The 24,882-nt window shown below is 40.5% G+C and overlaps 1 protein-coding gene across 2 annotated transcripts in view; it reads right to left on the bottom strand.

The window, feature by feature from the left end:
• Nucleotides 1–393: 393 nt before the first annotated feature.
• The window catches only part of SNAP25 (synaptosome associated protein 25), a 67,024-nt gene continuing 42,535 nt past the window's right edge, over nt 394–24,882 (bottom strand). Inside the window, exons 4-8 of one of the 2 annotated variants that reach the window (XM_075035460.1) lie at nt 21,423–21,471; nt 12,881–12,998; nt 8,518–8,643; nt 6,229–6,373; nt 394–1,983 (exon numbers count right to left, since the gene is read on the bottom strand). In XM_075035460.1, coding sequence (XP_074891561.1) covers nt 1,915–1,983; nt 6,229–6,373; nt 8,518–8,643; nt 12,881–12,998; nt 21,423–21,471 — 507 coding nt within the window. In that variant the 3' untranslated portion in view covers nt 394–1,914. Of the gene's footprint in view, nt 1,984–6,228; nt 6,374–8,517; nt 8,644–12,625; nt 12,744–12,880; nt 12,999–21,422; nt 21,472–24,882 lie in introns of both variants that reach the window. The other variant, XM_075035459.1, reaches the window with a different exon arrangement.

The raw sequence follows: 24,882 nt of genomic DNA, 5'->3' as shown, positions 1-24,882 counted from the left end.
GATACTAAAAATAAAAAGTTGCTAAAGAAAATATAGCTTGTCTACATTATCATGTGATTTTAATTATGCAAGCATTTATGTTCTTTGTGTATTTTGACTTAGGGCCATATGAGACACATGAGTGAACTGTCACTCATGCAGAGTTAATTATAATTTATTCATATAGGGGAAAAAAAACTGGGAAAATTTGATAACACTTTTCATTGGCAGTAAACACTAGTTGTTATTAGTCCTTTGAGAAAATTATTCTTAGCAGTCTATATAAACTCTGTATTTCAAAGTGTTCCCTGAAAAGAGGTGTATTAGCACGTGGCTAGAAACACTACGGGAATAGATTTTATTGACTAAGAAACTATATCCTTCTGTACCATAACATTTATTTCATTTTTTTCTTTCCCTTGAACAAGAGAATATGTTTTGATTCAGTGTTTGGCAATCCAAGCCAGGTTATTTAAAATAATATTCACTTGGAATGTACTGAGTGTAAAATGCTATTTTTAGAGTAGTAACTTTTACACAGTATTGCAAACAGAAATCTTTAGTTTCCCATGTGTAATACAGAACTAGTTTGTAAAGAATCTTTAGACTTTGCACTTCTCCTTTTCCCAGGTAAGTGGCAAATAACTAGAAGTCCCTGTCACGTAGGGCAACAAATGGATAAAGCAAGCATGGATTCTGAGTTCTATAATTTTTAATAAGTTTTAAACTAGCTACAAAATGTCAATCACTTCACAAACTGACAGGAGACATAAGGAATTTCATATTACATGCTGTAAATTATATTTATCTCACAGTTTATCTAGAGTTCATTCATTTAGGTTTTTTTATTATTTTTTAATTAAGTCAGCTACTAAACATCTTAGCGATTTGGTGTGCATAGCTCTAGGTAAGCAACAGAGAACTGTACCGATAACAAACCACATGGGGATAGCAACTAGTAAGAGAGCCTTATAAAAATTACATTTCTTTGCACCATTTCATATGGTAGTCATTACCTCCAAAAGATAGTCTTCAAAAGCAGCAAACAAACCCAATATATTACACTTATTTCTTTTTGTCTTTGACATATTTTCAGCCAAGCTTTTATTTTGCTGGCAATGGCTAAATGGTGAGTGCCAAATCCCTCTTTTTTCATAATTAAAAAAAATGATCATGATTAATAACTATATATATATCAACAAGAAAAAAGTGGCACAACTGCAAACTTGCTGGTATAACATAGTCCCAAAAGAGTCCGAATACTGAGCATGCTTTTGTTGTCATTGTTGTTGTGCTACTGCCATGGGAAAATTCTTGTTTAAGTAGGAGTCTAAAAGTCTATTTATTCCTCATGCATAAATGCATAAATCACATCACTTTTTAGTGCAATGCTTGTTATAGTAATATAATTCCACGTTGTCTAATCATGAAATCATAACAACAGATAATGGCAATGAAGAACTGAAGACAGCAGGTTTAAGTGCTTAAACATCATGATACCCAAAGACAGGAGCATGGCAGTAGCTCTGTGGAATGTCACAGTTTTACAAGAACAATACTGTATATTTAAAGGTTAACAGCACGTTTAGCATTCCAACAGTGTTGTCATTCAGCAAACATCATTTAAAAAAAAAATGAGGAGAGGGGAAAAAGGAATGGAATCCAAAACAGAAACAAGGAAAGGAAAAATCCCAAAAAACATCATAGTGAGCTATAGCCATCAAATCAGCACTATGTACAACCTTTGGAAAGAAAGATATCTAGAAAAAAATAATTACAAGTATCATTTTTGGAAAGCTGACGAACTACACAGGACAACATTTACAATGGGGCTGATATGTGCATGTGTGCAAACCTAGTAGGTAAATACCATGATAAAAGCATGAAGGTACTGCCCTGTTGGACAGCATTAAAAGGAAATGCACTTCACTGCATTTAACCACTGCCCAGCATCTTTGTTGCACGCTGGTTGGCTTCATCAATCCTGGTTTTGTTGGAGTCAGCCTAGGGAAACACAAAGGAAAGAAACAGATGAATACAGAGCAGAAGGAGAACATCTACAATGCTTAGTGGACACTTCTCTAGTCTTGGCTAGGTCAGGAAAAAAGAGAACCTTGAAAATACAGGAGAGCTGCTTTTTGTAGTGGTATTAGGGACCCAAAAGGAAATTACAGATTTGCTGGTTTTGTAAAACTTCAGGTAGCCTTTGAGTAGAGCTTTTATGTTTGTATTCAGCTTCACTAAGCTCTTTTAAATGCTGTGCTAGATCTGTAGCTGGTGTTATTGATGTATTGATGGTAATGGATGACAGAATGAGAACCAATGGTGTGCATATGGATTTCACTGGTGAAAAGCTTCAGTGCTCTCTAAGATTCAGTGGGCCTGAATTCTGTTCTAATTTAGATGACCAGGCATGCAGTGAAAACTAAAATTTTGTTAGTGTAGAGAGTCACTGGAGCAGGGAAGCTAGATCATCTGATGTAGGGAATGCTGGCAAAGATAATTTTTTTTTGAAAATACATCAGTCTGAATTTCTTTGCTCTACATGTGAAAGGAAGGGAAATAGGTAGGAGTGATGCCATTATTCCTTTCTCTTAACAAAGTTCACAAATGTAGTTGCAAGACAGAGAAACCTTTCTCATTGGGAGCAGCATAAACAGGAATTGAGAAAAGGCAGGGATTCTACCGTTATTTGAAGCAACCAAACTGGAATTTAGTCCAGCTTAGACTGAACCATTACCTTCACTGTATTCCATGGGGTAACACTTGTCATGATTATAAAATGCTGTTAATAAAATGGCACTACTTGGGAGGTTTAGGAGTTCTCTTTGAGTGGGAAGACACTGACCATGGCTTTCTGTAGCTCTACAGAAGTTAGCTTTGGAGACTAAAGCCATTGTTTTAGCTGACAAAAATTGGTAAAGCTCCCTTCAAACCCATGTTTCTATGCTGACTTATGCTAGCAGAGGGACAAGATAGAAAATATTTTTAATTTTTCCAGATCAGACTTGTGGGAAAGGTGAGAACTGTGTTACTGCTTTAAAAGCATGAACTCAAATAGCAAACTCTTTTCTGTGGTTTGATGGCTGTGTTTTGTTAGCTTTGATTGTTCCCACATCTCTGGGGTGTATCCAAATTGTACACGTTTATTTTAAATCTCCAATTTGCAAAGACAGAATGGTGAAGCAAATTTCCCACATGCATTTAAAAATCCTTTAAAAATGGTTATACTGATCTGCAATAAATCATTCTTAAATATCTTGGGCTTTTCTCCATAATTGTTTTGGCAAATGCTATGTAGGGTTTTTTTTGTTGCTATGCACTGTATTTTTAGTACAGTAGCACGTGCCAGATCCTTAACAAGCATAAATCAGCATAACTATTCATTATGAGCCACACTCCTTTATTTTAGCCATGAGTTTGACCTTGTCTACCACAACAGTTTTGTGTGCTTTTGCCAAAAGACTACCTAAAAAATAAGTTAATGGTTTTGGAAGCAGTTATGTTTGTCATGAAATCCATGGATATTGATTGAACATTGAGGAAACATAATGGTCCTAAACAGGAATACTAAGGTCTAACCCTGGTGGATGATGTTGCATCAAAGTCAGTGGGAGTCTTTGTACAGACCTTCCCACCTAGGTCAAGACAGAATGCTTTGAGACCTTCCTACTCCCCTCCCAGCCTTCTGTTTATGGCTCATTTTAGGGCCAGGGTCTTCTGGTGATGATGTCTGAGCTATTTGACCTACTTATCACGTTGTCATTTTAGTTTTTGTCCCTTTCTTTCTGATCTGAGGGAAGGATAAAGGCTTTTATTCATTGCTATCCTGATTACTGTGGGTAGATCAGATTACATCTCTGCATTATGAGATTGCTTGGGTTTGGATGCATGCATCCAGTTTAACAAGAATGCTTTAGAAGCATTTGGGTTAGCTTTGTGACACACCCCAGCTTTTGCAAAATGTGCCAGCCAAGGGTCTTTCTAATGATCATAATTGATCAAAAGTACAGGGCTCCAGCTGGTCAGGAAAAGAAAACAACTCCAGCAATGCTGTATGCCCACCGCCAGCTAGGGATGATGGTCTATTGACCTATTTCATTGCAAAATGGATGTGTGTGCATTTGCAGTTTCAGTATTATCTGGCTAACCACCATTTCTGTCTATAATTTTATAGAGGGTTTTCCTAATATATTGTGTTTCTTTTTCTAGTATCCCATTACTGTGTGTCCTTATTCTGAGAAATTTAGCAGATTTTCACTAAGACTGAAGATTGTCTTGGTTCTGTGCTGTTTTCATGATGACTACTCTGTGTACACTACAAGTCAATCTTTCAGGAATGTGTCACCGTTATTTAGCCAAGGGCTCTGCCTGACAAGGCCTGCCTGTGAGGCTGGATTTAATGAATCACATTAGCTTGCAATGTTGTTTTTCTACTGCTCTATGAAATGCCTAGCTCTGTAAGAAGACCACATAGATATGGAAGGCCAGTCCCTCAGTTAGCCAACTGCTCTCAGCATGCAATGCCTAGAGATTTGGCCCACGAGCTTCACGGGCACAAAGGGCCTGGTCAATGTTTTCAAAATCCAGATGTTTGCAAGCCTGAACTGATAGGAGAACAGTGACTTGTTAGGCTTGCTGTAGTTTGCGAGAGTATCCTGCAGGCATGGATAGGACGCAGCAGATTTCCATCCACAGGACATGTCTCCTGCCACTCTGGTATGTCATGAGTAGGGTAGCTGGTAACATGTAATAGTGCATGTCCTCATACTTGCTCTGAGAAAATAACATATGTCCTAGACTTCTTATTTAAAGGTAGTTATGATGTAGGCTGTATAATCTTCCAGTCTCTTCTCACAATGTGGATAGAGGTACTGCTCTATAGTCCTTTTCATATGAGTCACAGCGGTAAATCCTTCCCCTCCATGCTCCTATTTTTTCCAGAAGTATGAAATGCTGCAGAATGGCATCACAGTAATCCTGTGCATTTGCCAATACAGTCAAACTAACAGATGCAGCTGTATAAAACAAAACTTTTGACTGACACAAAGCCATGTGCTCTGCTGTGTTATGTGACTGTCTCTCTGTCAGAGATGAACTTCCCACCTTTAAGACAATGTATACTTTACCCAGTTCTCTCTGGAATCAAACTTCAATAAGCAAAAATATCTGAGTGATTCCCTCAGTGCAGTATTTTCTTTAATTTTTTCACTAGGCTCTGATGTAGTTAATTGACATGAAAAATAGTCATGGGCATCCTGCTCGTGTGAGAAGGCTTGCACGTGTAAAAAGGCTCAAGAGTACAAGCTCTACCATTTAAGGTCAGCATTAACTCTAAGCAGCACACATAAGTCCTTGGGTTAGATCCTCAGGTTGTGTAAACCTCAGCTGAAGTCAACTGTTGTATTGATTTTACACCAGATGAAGATCTAGCCTCTTATGTCACTTCAGCCTGGCTGTGCCTGTGCCTGGAGCTCTGCCAGTATGAATGCAGATGGCTTGCAGATCTTGGGATCTGAGGATGGCAGTGAGTTCCCAGCCGGGTTTGGAGGGTACTGCTATCTGCTTCAGAAATCTGCAATGCAGGTCTGGCACTGGAATGGTGCTCTCTGCCTTTTTAGATGGTGATTTTGCAACAGTAATGCTGAACCTCAGTTATTTTTACATACATATATACCACCACCACACCGCTGAGAGAGCTGGTAGATCTCTGTCCTAATGTGGTTATAAGCAGGCAGCACAAGACTGGCTGCACTGTCACCATACAGCAAAGCCTTGCTTAATAAATCCCTATCCCCTTTTTGGGACTAGCCCTCCAAGCAGGTGATCCAATTCTCAATCGCTCATGGCATTTCCAAGGGAAGTCCAGGAAAGCTTAAAGCTTGCCAGGAAGTGCCAGGGCATTCAGACCCAAACCTCACGGTGCTGCACAGTTCAGGGCACTTCACCTTTCTCAAAGCTGTTGCAGAAGGAGACTTGATTTGTGCTAAGGGGTCCCTTTGCCAGCTGTTGTCTTGCAAACCCAACACTGTGGGTTCAGCGCAATGTGCGCTGAAGGTTACTGAAGATCCACAGCAGCAAGCGCTTCTGTGGCCCAATGATTTAGAGGGAGAAGAGAGAGGAGCCCTACCAGCTATTTCTGTCCCTTGTCCTTCTCCAAGCTGAAGAAAAACTGCAGTATGCACATCCTGTGCTTGCAGAAGGGAAAACAGCCTCTTTTGGGGTCCTCTTAGAAATGTCATCTCTTACCTTCTCCATGATCCTGTCAATCTGGCGATTCTGTGTGTCGATCTCGTTGCCCATGTCCAGGGCCATGTGACGTAAGTTGCCAATGATGCCGCTGACCTGCTCGAGGTTCTCATCCATTTCATTTTCCCGGGCATCGTTTGTTACCCTGGGAGCAAAAAACCCAATTATTCAAAGCAGAGACAGAGGAGGTTTACCCTGAAACTCTGATTCACCTGCAATCTCCCCTGCATCCTCCTTCGCTTGTCACCTGAGGAGCATGCTGCTGTGCTCAGCTTTGAAGAAAAGGGATTAATAAGTAGCTAGCCTGAAAAACATTACGTGCTTATTTTTTGGTTGTGGGGATTAATTGTCTGGGTTCATCACTGCTCTGTTTATACTGCTCATGTCTGCTGTTCCTAGAAGTATTGCTATCTGAGCTTGTCTGTACTACATAATGCACCTCTCTGCTAGTGGTGGTCCTCCTCAAAAGACAAATGGAAGGGTGCTCTGTTTGGACTTGTGTGTTGTTAGAGTACATGGGAAATGCTGGAGGGTGGTGGAGTTGAAGCTATACCTGTTCCCCTCCTTGAACTACACATAACTAATGGATACTGTCCAGTTCTCGTACTCTTGGGGCTCACTGAAATATTGGGGAAGAGCTGCTTCAGCTGTGCAAATCCTGACCTAACATCCTATTTAATTAAATGTGTTTCTGGTAAATGACAGAAGCAGCTTCTCTCAGATTTACTGGCTTCAGTAAAGATCCTTTGTCCCTCATTCTTAGCACAGTCTTTTTAACTTGCTTGGTTTTTAGAAGAAAAAACTCACACTTGAGCTAAGGCCCAGTTCAATGCTCCAGTTACTGGAGAGGCATGTAGTGACTGACACTGGGAAAGGCAAGATCTATGGGTCCCACTCAGAAAATCACTACTTTGAGCCTTTTGTGCAATTTGTGTTCATGTAAGTGCCAAAAGGGTGCTACAGGCTGTTTGCAGAATGATTACGGTGTAGCGTAACTTCCTTCACTGCTATTCTGTTATCGTGCCCCAGCCTTCGTTTTGGTGGGGCTGCCATCCAGAAATAAAAAAAAAAAGTGAATGGCAGACCCAGCAAACTTAAATGGCAACTCCATCCCACACTCCAGATTGCATGACAGCATTGTTTCCATCACACTGATTTCCCTTTATCACAGCAGCCAAAAAAATAAGTGGATAATAGTTTTTGGAAAGATAATTACTTATTAATCCAGTGTCCTTAATCTTCAGAGATCAAAGCTTTGCCTACTGGTATGCCTTTATCCATTCAGCTGATAACATTGTCATCTAAATACATGCTCTATAAGCACTGTAATCAGTACGTACTTATTGCTGGATCCCTATGTATTGCTGAAAGTTTGCAGTTTGGTTGCCATTAGTATAGCTGTGTGTTTCAAACCGGCTTTCATTTGAGTGCACAGGGGTTGCCACTAAACCATCAATGTTTCTCCACAGTTGTGGCTTTACAGCAGCTGAGGAGTAGGGCATCATTCCCTGTTCAGTGAGGTTTTCTGCATAGCCACAAGCAGGGAAGCAGTATACCTCTAGATAAGTGTGCTTCAAGTTCTGCGCTTAGCTCAGTGCTTTGGCAGGGAGCCTGAGGCTTTTTTCTTTTTGAAAAGAGAAGAAGGGGTGCTGGATGCTTTGGTACATCTTCTGGCAAGGATGGATAATGAGCACTACATATCTTGAGACATTATAATGATTAACTAGTATTTATCTGACACTTCATTTCTGAGGCATTTGACAAACATCATTAATGAGACCCATAATAAGGCCCCCAGGAAAAGTGCATTGTTCACGCTGGGGAGCTGGAGTGCAGAGGACAGTGCCGACTGGCCATGACGGTCTGCAACCTCATGTTGGTGCTGTGAAGTAAATACATAGATATTATTTCTATTTTGTTATTGCCCAAATCTGGGCAATCTCAAGGAGGATGCTTTAGGGCCACATTTTCAAGCATCTTCTGGTTCTCAGGGTTAAGACCCTTACTTCCAGGATTTCTGGTGACATAGCCGTCCTTTGCACTAGCACAGGCAAGCACCCACAGGGCCAAGGGAAGTCAGTGGACACAGTAAGCCTTTACTACCTGTCTTAATTGTCGTCAACCTAAATCTGAGCACCTACCACTTGGTGGAAAACACTGGCTCCATCGTGTTTCGCAGCACCACTGAAGGAGTTAATGAGCGTCACAGAACTCATGACCATATGGAAGAAATCTAAATATATCAGTGACAAGGAGAATAGAGAGAAAACAGCGGATAAAAAGGCTCACCTGCGGATAAAGCCACCACTGATGGCCATCTGCTCCCGTTCATCTACGACACGTGCAGGCTGGCTGGCTACAACGCCATCCTGATTATTGCCCCAGGCTTTTTTGTAAGCATCACTTGATTTAAGCCTAGGCAAAAAAGATGATGAGTAACAAAGCATCAAGTGGACAAGGACAAATGCAAAACTCTTCTCCAAGCTAAAAGCTGCATCAAGCAAATGAGTTTTCAGATAGAGGGTCATTGATTGTATACCGATATATCATAACCCTGAATAAAAGGAGGGGTTTGGGTTTTGTTTTTTTTTTTTCTTTACTGCCACAACAACTGTGATGGTCAGAGGTTTTGTTTCCAATAGGGTGGATTGCAATTGTCAAGTCTACAACACTGCACACAGGTTTTTGGATGTTGACTTAGTTTCCAGAAAGAAGGAAAAAAAAAAAAAGGAAAAGAAAAAAGAAGAGGAGAAGAAATACAGATAAGTAGAAAACATTGTTTCATTTCAGTGACACATATGTTTTGACATCAAACACAGAGAACATACTGGCAGACAAACATAAAAACAGAACTGCCAAGTATAGTGTGTACATCACATCACAGCAACACACCCTCTTAGAGAAAAAAGGATTTGGCGAGATTTTAACATTTTACCATGCAGAAGATTGGACTTCTGTTGATATTTTTAACATGTATGTGGCATAATAGGCATTTAAAGCCACTAACCTTTCCCAAGGTGATTTGGGGATGCTTTTATCATAAAATTCATAGGGTTCATTGAATTTTTCAAATAATATATCGGTACTTGAAAATAGTAATCATACATCGACAGTTGATGTACAAACCTTTGTCCACAGAGACAAAAAGTAAAAGGCAGAAGTGAAATGAGTGCAGGAGAAAAGAAAAGATACAAGCAATCTAGCATCAGAAAGGGAAATTTTTCTACATTTTTCTTCATGCACCAGCTACAGGCATGAATAAGAAGTGAAGCATTCTCACTAAGCACAGTTGCCCCAATAGTTCATCATACTCTTAATGCATCAGCAGTAACAGCCTTCACAATAAGCAAGACACAGGCAAAAATGGATCATCACTTCCTTCAGGAGCTTTAAACCACAGGACTTTAAAATAGCCTAGCAACTTGTTATATTTGTTGTTTACGACAGTTACATTAACTTTCAGAGAGCCATTTTTGACTGAGCTGCCATGGATAGAAAATTAAAATCCAGGCATACGTTCAGTGGCAGATTAGCATGTGCAGCATATTTAGGGTTGGTGTCATTGGAGTTGTTAGATGAGAGTGAACACTTTAACAGGAGAATGTGAGTGCTTGGAGTCTGTAGGTGTAAGATCTTGATATTGTTCCGGAAACGGAGCAGTTTCCAACAAAGCTGGTGGGAACTGCAAATCTCCGTGGTTTCCCTGTTCTTCGGTCAGCTCCAATCAGTCATATAAACAGCCCTGTGGCTTGGATTTTGTGGGAGAAACTGAACATGCTTCTGGGGGACTTGGGAGAGGACACAACAAACCTATCTCTGGCGTTATGTTCTCTCCATGCCCCCTGAAGCAGCTCAGCTTCTATTGAGCCTGAAGAGATGTTACATGCTCCAATATAGAATTAAAATGTTGATGAAAAGAGGATCATTCCTATTCATCTGTTTTGTTGCTTATTTCCTATTAAAGTTTGTGAAGACTTGAAAACACGGTAGTTGGCTTGTTTGTTCTTAGTTCTCTGAAACTATACATCAGCTTTGGCTTTTGTAGGAATGAGTGAAAGTAGTTCTCTTGCTGCACATACATTTACAGGTTTTGCCTGTTCTTTAGACCTATGCAACTTTGAGAGTGAGACAGTCTCTGTGTTTGAGGTGAATGATTTTATACACCCAGAACTTGATCTCTGTTTCCTTGTGGACTTCCCATTAAAGTCAACAGGTGGAGTCTGGCTCTGCTCATGGTCAATAGCAGTTGTCCTTTTGAATGCAGTCTGGTCAAAGTTTCATGCCATGGACATTTTGGGTCTCCTAAGAATGTAGGATCAAGCCTTACATTTTGGTAAGGCTCACAGAATTGTATTTACTCTGTATATCAGAGTATAGTTATGCGTGAAATGGTTAATCTTTTTAAAACATATGCCATTAATCTACCACCAGCCAGAAGTATGCATTAGGAGATCATGGTGATACTGATGCCTAGAACTGTATGGATTTCTCTTTGTCCTACACTCCACTTCTCAGAATATCATCTTATTCCTACCTTTTGAGTCCTGGGATAGTGATTCAGGGAACAGTCTCTAAAAGCACTGTTCATCCATACCCTGTTTCTGAACACAGTGGCAGATTAGCAATGCCAGTTTATGAAATCTGGCTGCAGACTGCAAAGGTCAGAATACTGCCTTGAAGCAGGGAGGAGGCAAGTTTAAATGTCCTCCACATCAAATGCAGTATCTTTCTGTTCTTGCATCTGTTGGTTTCATGATACTGCGATCATAGTGAAGTGGTAAATGTTATAAGGCCACATGTCAGGTGCTAACCCAATCTATGCCACAGGCCTGGCTGTCAGTTCTGAGCAGCCTTTCCTACAGTACAGCATATCAAAGCTGCTCTAAAAACTGACTATTCCTGCAAAATACATTGGAATTTTTTGTACTTCAAGGGTGAGCTTTTGATGTAGGCGTCATGCCAGGTTTCTCCAGCAGGAGCAAGACAGGACAGTGTTCCTCTTTAAGTTGCAACAGCTTTTAGAGTGCGGGAGATGTAAAGTTTCTGCTCCATACTCTTGTACCTGCAGCTCTTCTGCGCTGGGTCCTCTGGTGCAGGACAGCAGGGCTAAAGCCTGTATCGGAGCTGATACCAATTGCATGCAGTCCTACTGACAAAGGCTGTATGTGTGTGTAGCTCTTTCCATTCCTTCTTGCTTCTCTCCCATTGTGCACACCAAGGCAATAATACACATATTCTGGGAAAAATATTTACCCCTGCAAAGTATTTGTGGCTTGGTGCACAGGAGCAAAATTGATTTTTTTTTAAGGCTGAGGTGGTATCTGCATTGTTTCCCAAGGGAATTAACTTCAAAATAAATGGTGACTGATAAGGCAGAAACCCAGTCCTACCGGGTGGATTTCTGGCAAAATACCCATTGAATTCTATGACAGCTCTCCTTCCTTTGGTCTTGATAATCATGGTAGGATCGGACCCTGGCTGCGAAGAAAGTATCTGTGCCACGCAGAAAGGGAGTATAATACTACAGAACCACAGCACTCTGCTTTGTTTCCTGCACAATCTCCGGCCAACCATTTATGACTGTTTTCACTGTAACCTGGTTGCATGCCTACTCACTGCATGCTGGATTTGCCATTCCTCAAGGGCTTCTGGTTGGTGCACTTTGTCCCCAATTTCCTACACCCGCATAACCACACATCACGTTTTCATTTGGCATTTAAAACAAGCTTTGCATTACTTGGAGGACGGTTTCGTTCAAGTGTGATGGCATGCAAGCAAATTCAATGCATTTCAACATTTCTGCTTAGTGTACGTGCTACCCAAATGAGAGAAATTTGGTGTGTTCAGCTTTTCTCAAATTTGTTGCCTATGGCAGGATGAAAACCATTTCAAGCTGGGTTCCAATTGTGAACATCATGTCTCTTTCAAGATCTCATCAAAGACTATTTCTGTTGTACAATGAAAAAACTGTGATTTTCATCCATAATTTTAAGCAATGTTTATTATGAGATCTGCATTTTTTCAGCTGTTTTGTTTTGTTTATTAAACTTGTTTGTGAAAATATGTTTCAAAATTTAGGGTCTCCAGGAATAAGGTAGCCCCAGTGTTTTTGTTTGCTGGAAAATGGAACCACTTGGTACACTTTGTGTAAAATGTTGAAACTTTTACCATTAAAAGGTGTCGACAGTGAAGCTTTCACTGCAGTATGCCTGATTTTAATGCATCTACAGTAATTCCCAGTCAGTTGTCTATGCTATGAGATGAATGCATTTGAACCAGAATCGTTCTTTCTGCATGCCACATGCTCATCCTGTCCATGTGCCTAGCAAGGATGAGCTTCACAAGGCCTTTGGGATCAGCCTTAAGTGCTCAAAGAGATGAGGCAGGCAGCACCTACTTGTTACATGGACAGACACAAAGACCACAGAATTTTCCTAGGTCCGTCAAATTCTTTTCTGCTTCTTTCATGTCCTTATTGATTTGGTCCATTCCCTCTTCGATGCGTTCCAGTTGTTCTGATTAAACACAAGTATTTTATCCCCACAGAATGAAGCAGATGGAAAAGGACAAAGAAAAAAAAGACAAAAACTTCAGACATTCACTGTGACAAAAAACTGGACACCACATAGCAGAGCCGGTACCCAGTACCTACTTGTTACAAGGACATATGAAAAGGCCACAGCATTTCCCTAAATCTTTTAAATTTTTCTCGGCCTCCTTCATGTCTTGGTTGATATGGTTCATGCCTTCTTCAACACGATCGAGTTGTTCTGGTCAGGACAAAGGGATGACAGTGTGGAATGAATTGTATTTTTGTTTGTTTGCTTTTGTCTTCAACAGAACATGAAAAATGACCATGTAGAACTGAATTAATAATGACATTACAATGCATTAATCTGAGCTGATGCATTGTTGGAAGGATGTATGCCGCACTGCATGCCGAAGATCTTTTTTACTAATATGGGAAGAACAAAACAAAGGAGGAAGATGTTTGAAATATATTCATTTAAACAAGATGTAATGATGTAGAAAGGAAGGGTTATAAAGTTCAAGGTCCAGAAACATAATACAATACATCCACTTACTAAGACACCAATGATATCCAAGAGGAAGAAAGATTAGTGTTATTATTTTGCATTTATGTACGTTAATACAAAAGAAAAGTTGTCCTTCCATGGAAAATACTTCAGTTACTTACGCTTAAAAATGCCTTGGAATTAGGTGATTTTGGACAGCATAATTGCTTTGACTAGTGAGTGAGAGCCCTGGTAGTAACTGTACCAGAGATGGAGCGAGCTGTTAAGAGCTGTGTCCAAGCACTCCTTTTTCCAGAGGCTGAGGAAACTGAGACCTGCCACTTCGATTGGCATTGGATATTAATCTCTAATTTGAGTATGGCCTATGGGCTGCTTTTCTTTCTGGTATGGGTGCTGCAAATTAGGAATAACCCCAGTGAACACAGAGTGATTGCAGCCACTCCGGGAGCCTGATGCTCACTGAAAGAGGACCACTGGTTGTGTCGTTCATTGTCTCTGTCCCCAAGGGATCTTATGAAAACAAGCATTGGGTGAAGACTCATGTTTTCAGTGGGGTCATTTCTGCTTTGCTCCAGGGCAAGTTATGAAGCACCAAGCCCAGTAACCAACCATACGTAGACACTGTCTCTCCACTGGCGTCAAAGAGAATTTGGCTTGTTTCCACCTAAGGCTGACAACAATGTAGGGTTTTCTTAGTGACTTGGTAGCTCAGAATAATTTAGTGTGTTAATTTCTTCACTATTAAAGCTGGGGAAAATGGCCTAGAGAAACAGAATGCCACAATGTAAAATTGTAGGAATGGATACTCTGCTGATGGAAACAGATATGGATCCAGTGGGATCAGGGGTCTTATGTGGACTCTGCGGTAGCAACAGCATTTTACATGGGTGGAAAGCCTCACCATTTGTTTCATGAAGGATAAACCCAAATAAGTATTACATGGAATGAGAAAGTTACTTGGAGTGGCATTTGAATACATTAAAAATTGTAACTGTACCTAAAGAGGCAAAGTAAAGCAATCCCAGTAAAACACAAATACATCCCTATTCCCTGTATTGAATAGAAAAAATATAAACACAGAATTAGACCTGGGAGGAAAGGAACTAAGAGAGCACTGGTTATAGGAAGAATTTAATGTCATCCCTGATGTTAACTGAGTCGTATCCAGAAGGAAAAGGAAAAAAAAGGCATTTTAGAAAAAAATCATGTGCATATTGATGTCGCTACAAAACTCCTCTTGACTTCTTTGGGAACATGAATAGCCCTAATTTCTTACTTGGGTTTCTAATAACAATTGAGGTTTAGATTTTTAAAGCTTTCTGGGGGATTTGGATACCCAATTCCCATTAAAATTAATTTTACTTAATTTATTTTAATGGGAAATAGGCATCTCACCCCTAGAGGGCCTTGAAAATGCTGGCCTAAATTATTCAAGCTGAAATAATTTGAATATTGAACTTGTGCTCTTTGTTTAATTCTTGCATGAGGCTGGGCTTTGAGAAGGAGAGGGGCCATGTCAGCGTTGTGAGTTGCATCTGCTTTTCAGCTGTCAGTTCTCATTCTCCTCAGCTGGATGTGCCTGTCTCCAGATACCACAGGAGTTATTGATCCTAAATCCAGAGATACATTTAGAAGATTAGAGTTGTTACCTGGCACTGTCCTCTAAAAGGGGCACATATAATGTGAGCAAAGGATTGAGAAACTAATAAGGAAACGCGAGAGATACACTGCACAAGTTCTGTTAGATAAACTGCTGAGCCAAGAACTAGAAATACAAGTTTGGATTGTTTTAATGCAACTTGTAATTTTACATTTTGGTTGGGAGACTTTAGCAGAAGCTTTGGTTCATGTTTGTAGCCACAGATTGTCAATCTCATCAGAAATGTAGAAATGTGAGTATGTGATAGAAGGTGATATTCCTCTAAGTGCTCCTGCTTCTCACTAACTCAGAGTCCTGCCTGCTCCTGCGTAACTGGGCAACTCTTGCTCTGGGAAGCAGCTGTAAGAGTGTGAGCTGGCTTTTATGCTGGTTCATGCAGCGTGATGGGAATTGCTAAATTTCTGTTGCAGATTCCCACCTCTTGCTTGTGAGAGCTGTGTTTGCAGAGCCCCGATGGTTTTCAGGGCTCTCAGTTAAGAAGGCTATTTCCACATACGTATTTTGACACTGGGGGGGACAAGAGATACTGACCTTTCTTCCGCTAATTTTGCTGCTAGTATTTCTCTAACCTTGACTGGCCAGTAGAAAACGCCAGGTAGGACTGCAGAGATCAGTCCTAGATCTGGTACCACTGGTGGCTTTCAGTCTAAGCATGTTTCCTTGCTCAGATGCACATTCTCTGAAGTCAGGTATTATGTACTAGGGCCTTTTGAACTTTCTTTCCCTGGTTCCTATTCTGCCTGAATAGATGAGTGCTAGTTGAAGAGTATATTTGTCATGACTCAAAGACTTTCATTTAAATTATAGCTCTCTCCAGGAACCTGACTTAATTTATCCTGCTTCAGAATTTGTGTGTGATGCCTATACTACTTCAGAATAGAAAAGGGACCCACAACTAATTTATCTCCTATTAAAGGAAACATCATCACTGTAAAAAGCCCATGTCATATTTGTAGCCCAGAAGTCTAGACAGCTGGCTGTTGGTCCTAAAACCATTTGCTAGTTGTTAATGTCATGGGCTGGATTGTTAACTGGTTTAAATCGGCGTAGTTATGCTGGCTTCATGGAGCAACACCAATTTATACCTGTCAAAGATCTGGTCCCACAGGCAAGGAAATAGATTCATGAGTCTAACCACAATTATTGAGGCATAAATATTATAGAGGAATTAACTTAATGGGGTCACTCTGGATTTGTTTTGGTATAACTGATATTAAAATCTGTCCCAGAATGAATCACTGCTGGTAAGAAATCAGATGGCTATCAAAAGGTTAATTTAATGTATGTTTTCATAGATCTTCCCTATTCCAACTTTGCACATTGTATTAAAGGTTTTAGGGAAGACAGTCTTCTGACACATACCGCCATGAACCTATGCAAATTCATGCCTACAAAAGATCATGTCCTTTATCTCCCATTTAGAGAAGCACTTCAAGGTCAGAGTTTAAATATCTTTTGATAGTTTGTTGCAGTATTCTTTGAATATACTACGTCTATATATAAGTTTATATATCGTATGTGATATATAAGAGAATTGGCGTTGTCTGGAAGCAGAATACACATCACAGGTACGTTTCATTGAGATTTCCTTCATTTTTTTTCTAGGAAGCTCTGCTAATTATTATCCCTTTGTGCATATTGATTGCCTTTTATGTCTGAGAATGTCACTGACTCAAACATAGTGGCCATATACCTTCTTCCAGATCTTACAGCAAACTAATGGCACATCGTAGGATATAAACAAGGATATTTTTTACCTGTATTGTTATACTTACAAATTACTTCTGTATTAAAACCATAGGCAGCTTTCTGTATTAAAACCACAGGCAACTGAGGGACTGTAAGTTAGTCCTGTTAGTTTTACCAGTGCAGTGTGGCCTTTTGCCAGTGGGTCTTTGCCAGGATCTTCTGTAACAGCGTGGTGAAACCCCACTCTGTGACTTATCTGGGGAAGCGGCTGGGAGAGGAAAGCTGTAGCAAGGGCATCCCTCATCTGTTCCTGTGGTCTCTTGAGCAAACACAGCTGCAAAAACATCTTAACACAGTGTTGGATGCAGGACCAGGACAGGGCAAGCGTGGTGTTGCTCCACCTTTGCATCCCCATCTGTAATTTATAACAAATGTTCCTTGACTAGTGTCCAGGATCTGGGGCCTGTGCTTGAATGTCAGTTAAATGCCTGTGGAGAAGGGAACTTGCTCCTTTGCCTGGAGTATTGTGCAATGAAGCAATTTCCACCAAGGACAGTTTTAATTAGAGAAAAAGAAAAAAAAAAAAAGGACATCTAAGAACAAATTGTGATCATAATTGCATACAAGAGGGCTGAATTTGAAAGAGAGTCAGCAGATTAACTACTTCCAACTATACTCAGTGATCGCATTTTCCATAAAGGAGAATCATATTGGAGTGCAGTACATTTCTAGGACAGCCTTTTCAGAAATCGTGAGTCTTGACCTAGCTCCGCTCTGAAGGGCATTGCTGGGCACAGGTATGAACAGAAGAAAGCTGGCAGGGAGTGCTTGTGAGCCCACGTGTAGCTGTGCTAAAAATAATAGTAGACAAGGCACAACCTGCTTTTGTGGGGGATTTGTTTGTCTTTTGTCCTGCACTACACTTTCAACATAATTAATACCATTTTTCCTGTATAATCTGGAATAGTTGATAGTTACCATATTTTTTCGCTATTTAGCAAACCATTTCTGACTGTGAACAGCTCAGCTCAAAGGTGGTGTTGGAGTGCCTCTTGCAACTCTGCTTTTGGCATCTCACTGTCTATCAATTTTCGTGGTAGCTGTTGAATAGGAAATAAGCAGGTGAAGGGGTCTGTGCAAGGGGCCATAATTTTGCTCTCTGATGGAAAGGAATGGTAATTATCTTTGTATTTACTGCAGTTGTTTCTCCAGTGCCATAGAAGCAGGTCAGCCATAACTCATACAAAACTAAAACTCGCAACTTCTGCAAAAACAATAGAGGTCAGCTAGCATGGGTACCATCACATGGTGCCAACACTTTCACTTGTGGGGTTGCCCAGTTATTCCAAAGTTTTATGTCCATACTTCAACTTGATCTGGAGTACAGATCTGCTGGGTAGATTAAGCTGCTCCCTGTGTTCACTGGCATTGCTTGTTGTGCATTTGCTGTTGCTGTGGTGCCGGGAGAAAATTTCAATTGCATTGACATTTTTCTTGTGACTTATTAAAGTTGTAGCTATTCCTCTGTCTTATCTTGGATGAAAAATGGCTGTGTTACTACTGTTATTGGAAAAGTTTCTCCCCTCCACCCTGTTTTGAATACAAGAACAAAATTCTTCTGTAATAAACTGCATGAGGATATCATCAGACAAAAAAAAAAGTCCTAGAAGGTCCAAATCTCTCTGCCTGCTGATACTCCCAGGTGATGGGAGTTTCCTCTGGAGGAAGAGAGCTACCACTCTGGGATCCCTCCTATGTCAGCAATTCAGATTTATCTTCATATCCCCACTTTGTACTATCAGTTTCATTTCTGCAGTCTGCTGTTAACCAACATGCATCCAAATATTAACATTTTTCTAAGTTAGCATGTTTCAAAGACACATTTAACGAAGCAGAGCAATTGCCACTGCTCAATAATCCTCTGCAGCATGACATTTTTTGTGTAAAATGTAAATATTTTCATTTAAAGCATTATGTACATATTTATATTTAAATAATTAATTAAGGGAACTTGACTCAAGGCCAGGTTTAAAAAAATGTAAGCATTATGGATGCACATAGGGAAAGATTTTCTCACTGATGAAGAAAATGCCAACAAGGAGAATCTAACCTCAGCTCCTTCCTGTGGGCTCCCCAGGGGAAGAACTGTGTTGAACTGGTTTGGGTGACAATGTCTTGCTCAAAAAATGATAACTCTTGGTATTGCAGAGGGACTACTCCAAAAGCCCACTCAGATTCCCGGTGACTTCAGAGGGCACTGGAAGAGGTTTCTAGTTCTTATGGCAGTCCCATTCTCTGTGAAACAGGAGTAGTAAAAGTTCTTGTGCAGCTCCACATCTCTGTAGGGTCATAACAGACTCTGTGGTCTGCTGTGCAGCCACCTGTGCTAAACAGTTAGGCAACAGGAGCTAGCCAGACTGGCTTTATTTTATAAATGCCTAGTATTGTAAAATTACGTTGACTTATTTCCTTTTATGATCCCAAAGACTTCTGCTTATTGATGTCAGAAAATGAGTTCTGCTTTGCGTTATTTAGATTGAGATCGGCTCAAAGAAGTTTTCTTTGTAACGTCTGTTTAAATTCAAAGCAAGCAATTTTGTAAGGAACCTAGAAATAGAGCTTCAAACAACTGCAGAGATTAGATATTCTGCTTGCCACCCACTGGAAAGATCAATGTCATGTTTTTTGTATATTTAACACCTAATAATCTTAAATGACTTGTGCAGTCAGCTGAAAAGAGATCACATGGCAGTGTTAGCAAATTATTTCCTTAATCTGATAATCTGCAGAGACATCCATGAGTTGCACACACTGTGCTAATTACAGAGGGTTCAAAGTCATCATTAGCATATTTTGCCTAATACTATAATAAGTTCTTTATCACTAAAATAAAAAAAAAAATCAGGAATTATTACAGCTATGTGTGGCTAAAATGGACAAAACTTAATTAAACATTTAGCATAGTACAGCGGTTACAATATTGTTAGGCTGTTTTCCTTGAGAAACCCATACTGTATAGTCACAAGCTAAATTTACTGAACCACCTAAGGCATGACCATAACTGATTTAAAGAGGCTTTTAAATTTTCTGATTCTTTCCTGTAAGTATCGACTAACTGCATCTCTGGCCATACAATATACATTTCAGGGTTTACTCTCAGTAAGAGTTTAACACTGAGTTCCCTGGACTCCAAAGAGGTCAGTGAGTCCAGTCTCAGCTCCTTGGCTCACACAGACTGTCCTTCCCAACATGACTAGAGAGATGGTCAGACAACTTTTGTGTACAAGGGTTTAGCAATAGTAGAACTCCGAAGTAAAAAAACAAAATTCAGGATTAAAAACAATGTACACCCCGCCCCAGCAATCTGTGGAAAAATAACAGTTAAAGAACAGAAACATACTTTCCCAAAGCTAAACAAAAGGGAAGTTATAGGAACCACTAAATTTTCTGCTGATCTACCTGTGAATTACATTGCAAGACACACCTGGGTATTTACAGACTTTCTTTGACAATATTTGTGATTTATTTTAACTGTATAATTCACTTCTGAAACAAAACACATTATTTAGACAGGTGCCATATCTGTTTCAATATAAGTAATTTCTGGTTTTCTGTATTCAGTGGTAGTTCTCTTACTGCCATTATTCAGAAAAAAAATTTTGAAGACAACAAAACATTCTATGTAATTTTTTTCTTGTCAAGACAAATAGATTTAACAAAATTTGGTTAGGTTAAATTCTTTCCCCTAAAGGGGGAGGTTGGGGGAAGCAATAAGATATACATAAAAAAAGCAAATAGGAAAAAATACTTTCTGTTTAGGTCCTGTTATTACTTTTCATTCATTTTAGTGCCAGAGAGGCAGGGCATTACAGCTAAAAAGGGCCTGTTGGGTTCTGCGGTCCATTTCTCAACAATGCCATACCATTGTTTATAATAATTGTCTGCACTTGATAAGTAACACGCATTACCTCTGCAGAAAATATTTCCTAATACAGTTTTGTATCATGCCACATAGTAAATAACAACAAGGGCTTTGGGGGGGCTAATTTGATATAGAGTAGCAGAAATTTATACTCTGTTGATTTAACTTCTCTTTGGAGACACCATTTTGCTGGTGCTGTGGGTCTACAGCAAATGAAGACTTACTAGTATTGTTGGGGGGGCGAAGCTACCCACTTTTTTGTAATATTATGAAAGGCAAAAATGTAATTTCCTGGAATGTATTGAATACGTCTAGCTCTGTCACTGTTGTCCACAGGCAGGGGCTCGTCTAAGCTTGAAAGCTCCTATACTGTCAATTGTAATGAGCTGATGGTGTCATAGCTTTTAATGTTAAATTCCTGTTATCCTCACTGACATTTCTATAGAAAAAGCAACGGAATTTTACACAAACTAAATCTGTTTTATCTTCTCTTGGGATGCATTTATTGCATGCCTTTCACTTGTGGCTAAAACAAGTGAAAAAATTACATAGCACCTGCATAAATAATGTTGGAGGCAAATCTTCTCATTGTGTATCTAGATCTTGACCCAAAGATTGGGCGGGGGGGGGAGATTATTTGGATGAGTTCAGCCTGCAGGTCTCAGACATTAGTGGGAAACAGATCAATAGAAGTACAGACTCTTTTGCAGTTACTGAGTTACTGTACATTCTTCCTCTGTCAGGCAATGAAGCTAAAGGCAAAGAGGTTTGGGGGTTCTCATGCACAACCACACTCATTTTATGGCCCTCATTTTCAGGATTGCACATAGTTAGTACAGTACTTTGAGAATGGTTATACTTCCTTACTGAAGCAATCTGAACTTACCTCCTTGCTCATCCAACATAACCAAAGTCCTGATACCAGCATCTTTACTCTACATCCCAATAGTGGTAGCAAGGTAAGGAGAGAGAGGGGGAGAAGAAAGAGAGAGAGAAAGAGAGATCAGTGAGGGAACGCTCAGCCCTAGATACGGGCCATAGGAAGACAAAAGAAAAACAGTGAAAGGAATGACAAAGTCATAAGGGGCTGGTGGCACAGTCCAAAGACCTTATGTACCTGGACACTGTATAAGGAACCGGGTACTCTCGATTGTACCATCAATCCTTCAGGGTTCACTGGAATACTGAACTGCTGCAGAAAACACAAACCTGGGCCTTGAGATTAAAATAAGCACTTTAGACTAGAGTAATCTCTAAAAAGAGAGGGTTCATCTCCAAATTCTCTGAAGCAGGAGAAGGGAAGAATGCGGTATTGACATTGCAGGTGTATGTTCGTCCCACAGGAGAAATTCCCAAGGAAAATAGATATGACACAAACATGTTTTGGAAGGAGGCATAGCGTTTTGTACACAGCCCTTGCAACACGGAAGTCAGACAGCTTACCTACTCAGGAAATCCATTTTAAAGCAGGCTAATATTTAATAGGATTAAGCTGTACTTTTTGGCTCAGAGATCTAACAGATATGGGTTTGAGTCAAGTTTTAATTCAGCCAACAGACACCTTTAGCATCAATGGACTTTGGATTGAACTTGAAGGTAGGATTTTTAAAACACCTACATGCTGAATCTGCCCCTGCTCCCACAAGTTAGTGGGAGTCTTATTGCCTTTGCTGGATACAGGGTTTGAGCAAAGCTGAGCAATTCAGAGCTCCCACCTGCCTAAGCCAGCAGCAAGGCACCTTTTACAAGTACAATTTTTGCGTGCATTATCATCATTCTGGGATGTGATCAGGTGTCTCGTGTTTCTGGGTGCTGTGATACTGAGCTATATCACAGATCAGATTAGCTCCTTTTTAATTACGAAGGGGAAACTAGCTCCATTCTGCTTGGAGCAGTGATAACATCTGTGAATAATTAATGGCCTGAACAATCTCCTGACTGTTGCATTTCAATAACAGATCAAGTAAGTCCTCTGTGGCCTGACAGCTTGCCAGCAGTTACCTGGACATGTGCAGCAGTAATTTAGCTGCTTCTGTGAACATAAAGCCAGCTATAGCCCTGCGAAGCAGAAAAAGTTGATGGTGTCAATTTTGCAGAGGACAGGGGAGATGCCCACAGTTGCATAGGAACATGAGGAACAGAAACCTGGCATCCTGACCATCCCTCTTGCTTTTCAGGCCATCTTCCCCCACCTCGAGGCAAATTAAAGACTTCATATTATCCTTCCTCCCAACTGCCCTGCTCACTCCCGTTGCTCATCTCTTTTTCTGGGAGCAGTGAAGTCTCTCTGGCCGTCGGCTGCCTGGTCCATGCTTGCAGGGTGCTCCCAGGCAGGCCGACAGCAGACTAGCCACATTGGCTCAGCTACAAGCCTGACCCTCTGCCACACTCGAGGGCTGTCTGGCTGGTGCTTTTCTGCTTTGCTCCAAGAGGATCCAGCTCAGTTCAAGAGGGATGCGAGATGCCTCTTGTTGTGCTCTTGTCTGCCTCTCCTTGCACTCCCATTCTTGTCTTTAATGTCTACGTCACTGTAGAAACTGGGAAAAACATCTGATGTGTGCAAGCTTGTTCGCTCCCTCTTTTTTAAATATCCCTGCGTTAGCTGCCAGATGGAGAGAAAAAGCCTCCTGCCTCTCCCCATGTTCTGTTGCGCCCTACTGCCCTTGGGTCAGCTATCCAGCAGGTACCCACTGCTGCTCTCTCTCTCCCTTCAAGCTCATACTGCCATTACTTGAATCCCAGCCAGCTTTTATTTTTGCAACCTTTAGAAATGTAGTGTCCAAGGGTTATCTTAGATTTGCCTATTTAGAGTAAGGAAACCATCTTTAATTATCTTACATTTTCTGTGTGGCAGGTGTCAGATCTGCTAAGCACAGGATGTGCGGTAGCTTTTTATTGTGCTCTTTCTATGCTCTTGGTAACCAGGTATGTCTTACCCCAAAAGATTTATAAGTATTTTAAAAAACATACCTCATGCAAACACAAGAAGGCTGCTTGGGTCCTGAGTCATCTTGTGTTTGGGTAAGTATGGTGAAGTCTGACATGGGACCCTTCTAAGTATTGGACTTGGAAACCTGAGGTTGGTGGTGTGACAGTTGTTGGCTTTCAGTGAGTCAGACATCGTCAGGCTGAGAAATGTTTACTGCTCCTTAACCCTCTGACCTTATTTTCTTGCTGGTTTTAACATCCGAGCAAACTGCCTTTATGCAGCTAAGATGTCCGGTTACCTGAATAAGATCTATGCTGGGAGACGAACTCAAGAATTAGTCCTTATGGTTTGTATTTCATATTAAATCCTTGCACAGAGTGAAAGAGGTGCAATTTTCTTTTACTTACCTGACCATCAGTGCCATTTAGTTTTATCAGGCAATATTGTATCTCATAAGAGCAGCCTGCAACAGCATTAATACTAATGTGAAAATATTAAAGGGTGTGCATTGAATATACTTGTCTGCATCCGAGGTCTAATCCAAAGCATATTGAAGCTAATAAAAAGATGCTCACTGACAAAGATGAGGTGATTCAGACATCAAGTGACAATCTCCTCCTGTTCCAAGTTTCTATTAAGCATTAATTTTCAGCTTTTTCACAAAAAAAATTAACGGTGTAAAGCCAATTAAAAAAGAAAAAATCACATTTGTGCATTTAAAACGGATGCAGAATTTCCTAAAAGTTCAGTATTTCCATTGTGACTGATCTTTTAGATAGCTCAAAACCAAACATGTCTGTAAGAGAAAACTATTCTAAAAATGTCCTCATCATCCAGATGTCTGAGCAGGAGAGAAACACTCAGTAACTGAGCCTCAGTGACAACAGGCTGAGGCATCTCTGGAAACTACAAAACCTCTTCATTTAAAGGAATATAGAGGAAGAGATGTGCCAAACAAGTGTGTTTGGGGCCCAAGCACAGACAATGTTGGCATTTTCTGCACTAGAAGTACCACAGACACTCCCCTTGGTCTCAGTGGGAGCAGGAGTCAGCAGACACACTTGAGCTGGTTGCTTAGAGAGTGTGTAACAGGAGGGGAGAAAAGCTGAGTTTGCGAAGTGCCACCCCAGAAGAATATGTTTTACAACAACCGATCATAAAACCTTCATAACAGGCTCCCAGAAGAGCCAGGGTCACAGCAGGGACTCGGTGACCATGCTTTGATTTGTCTGGTCCTGAGAGCTCAGGAGGGGTTCCCACCCACATCCAGTCCTCACCAACATCAATGACATCCTATGTGGGAAGCCATGAATGGGTAGAACTAGTGAGGTGCCTCTTGGTAGGAAAATGTGTGCTAATGGTACACCTTCCCTGGGATTAGAGCCTTTCTTTCTTCCTGTGCAATGGAGGCATTTCT

Source organism: Buteo buteo, chromosome 9 (genome assembly GCF_964188355.1).
Source record: "Buteo buteo chromosome 9, bButBut1.hap1.1, whole genome shotgun sequence".
In the NCBI taxonomy this organism is placed as follows: domain Eukaryota; kingdom Metazoa; phylum Chordata; class Aves; order Accipitriformes; family Accipitridae; genus Buteo; species Buteo buteo.
The sequence above is the reverse complement of the archived record's forward strand: the minus strand, read 5'-3'. Positions and strand labels throughout refer to the sequence as shown.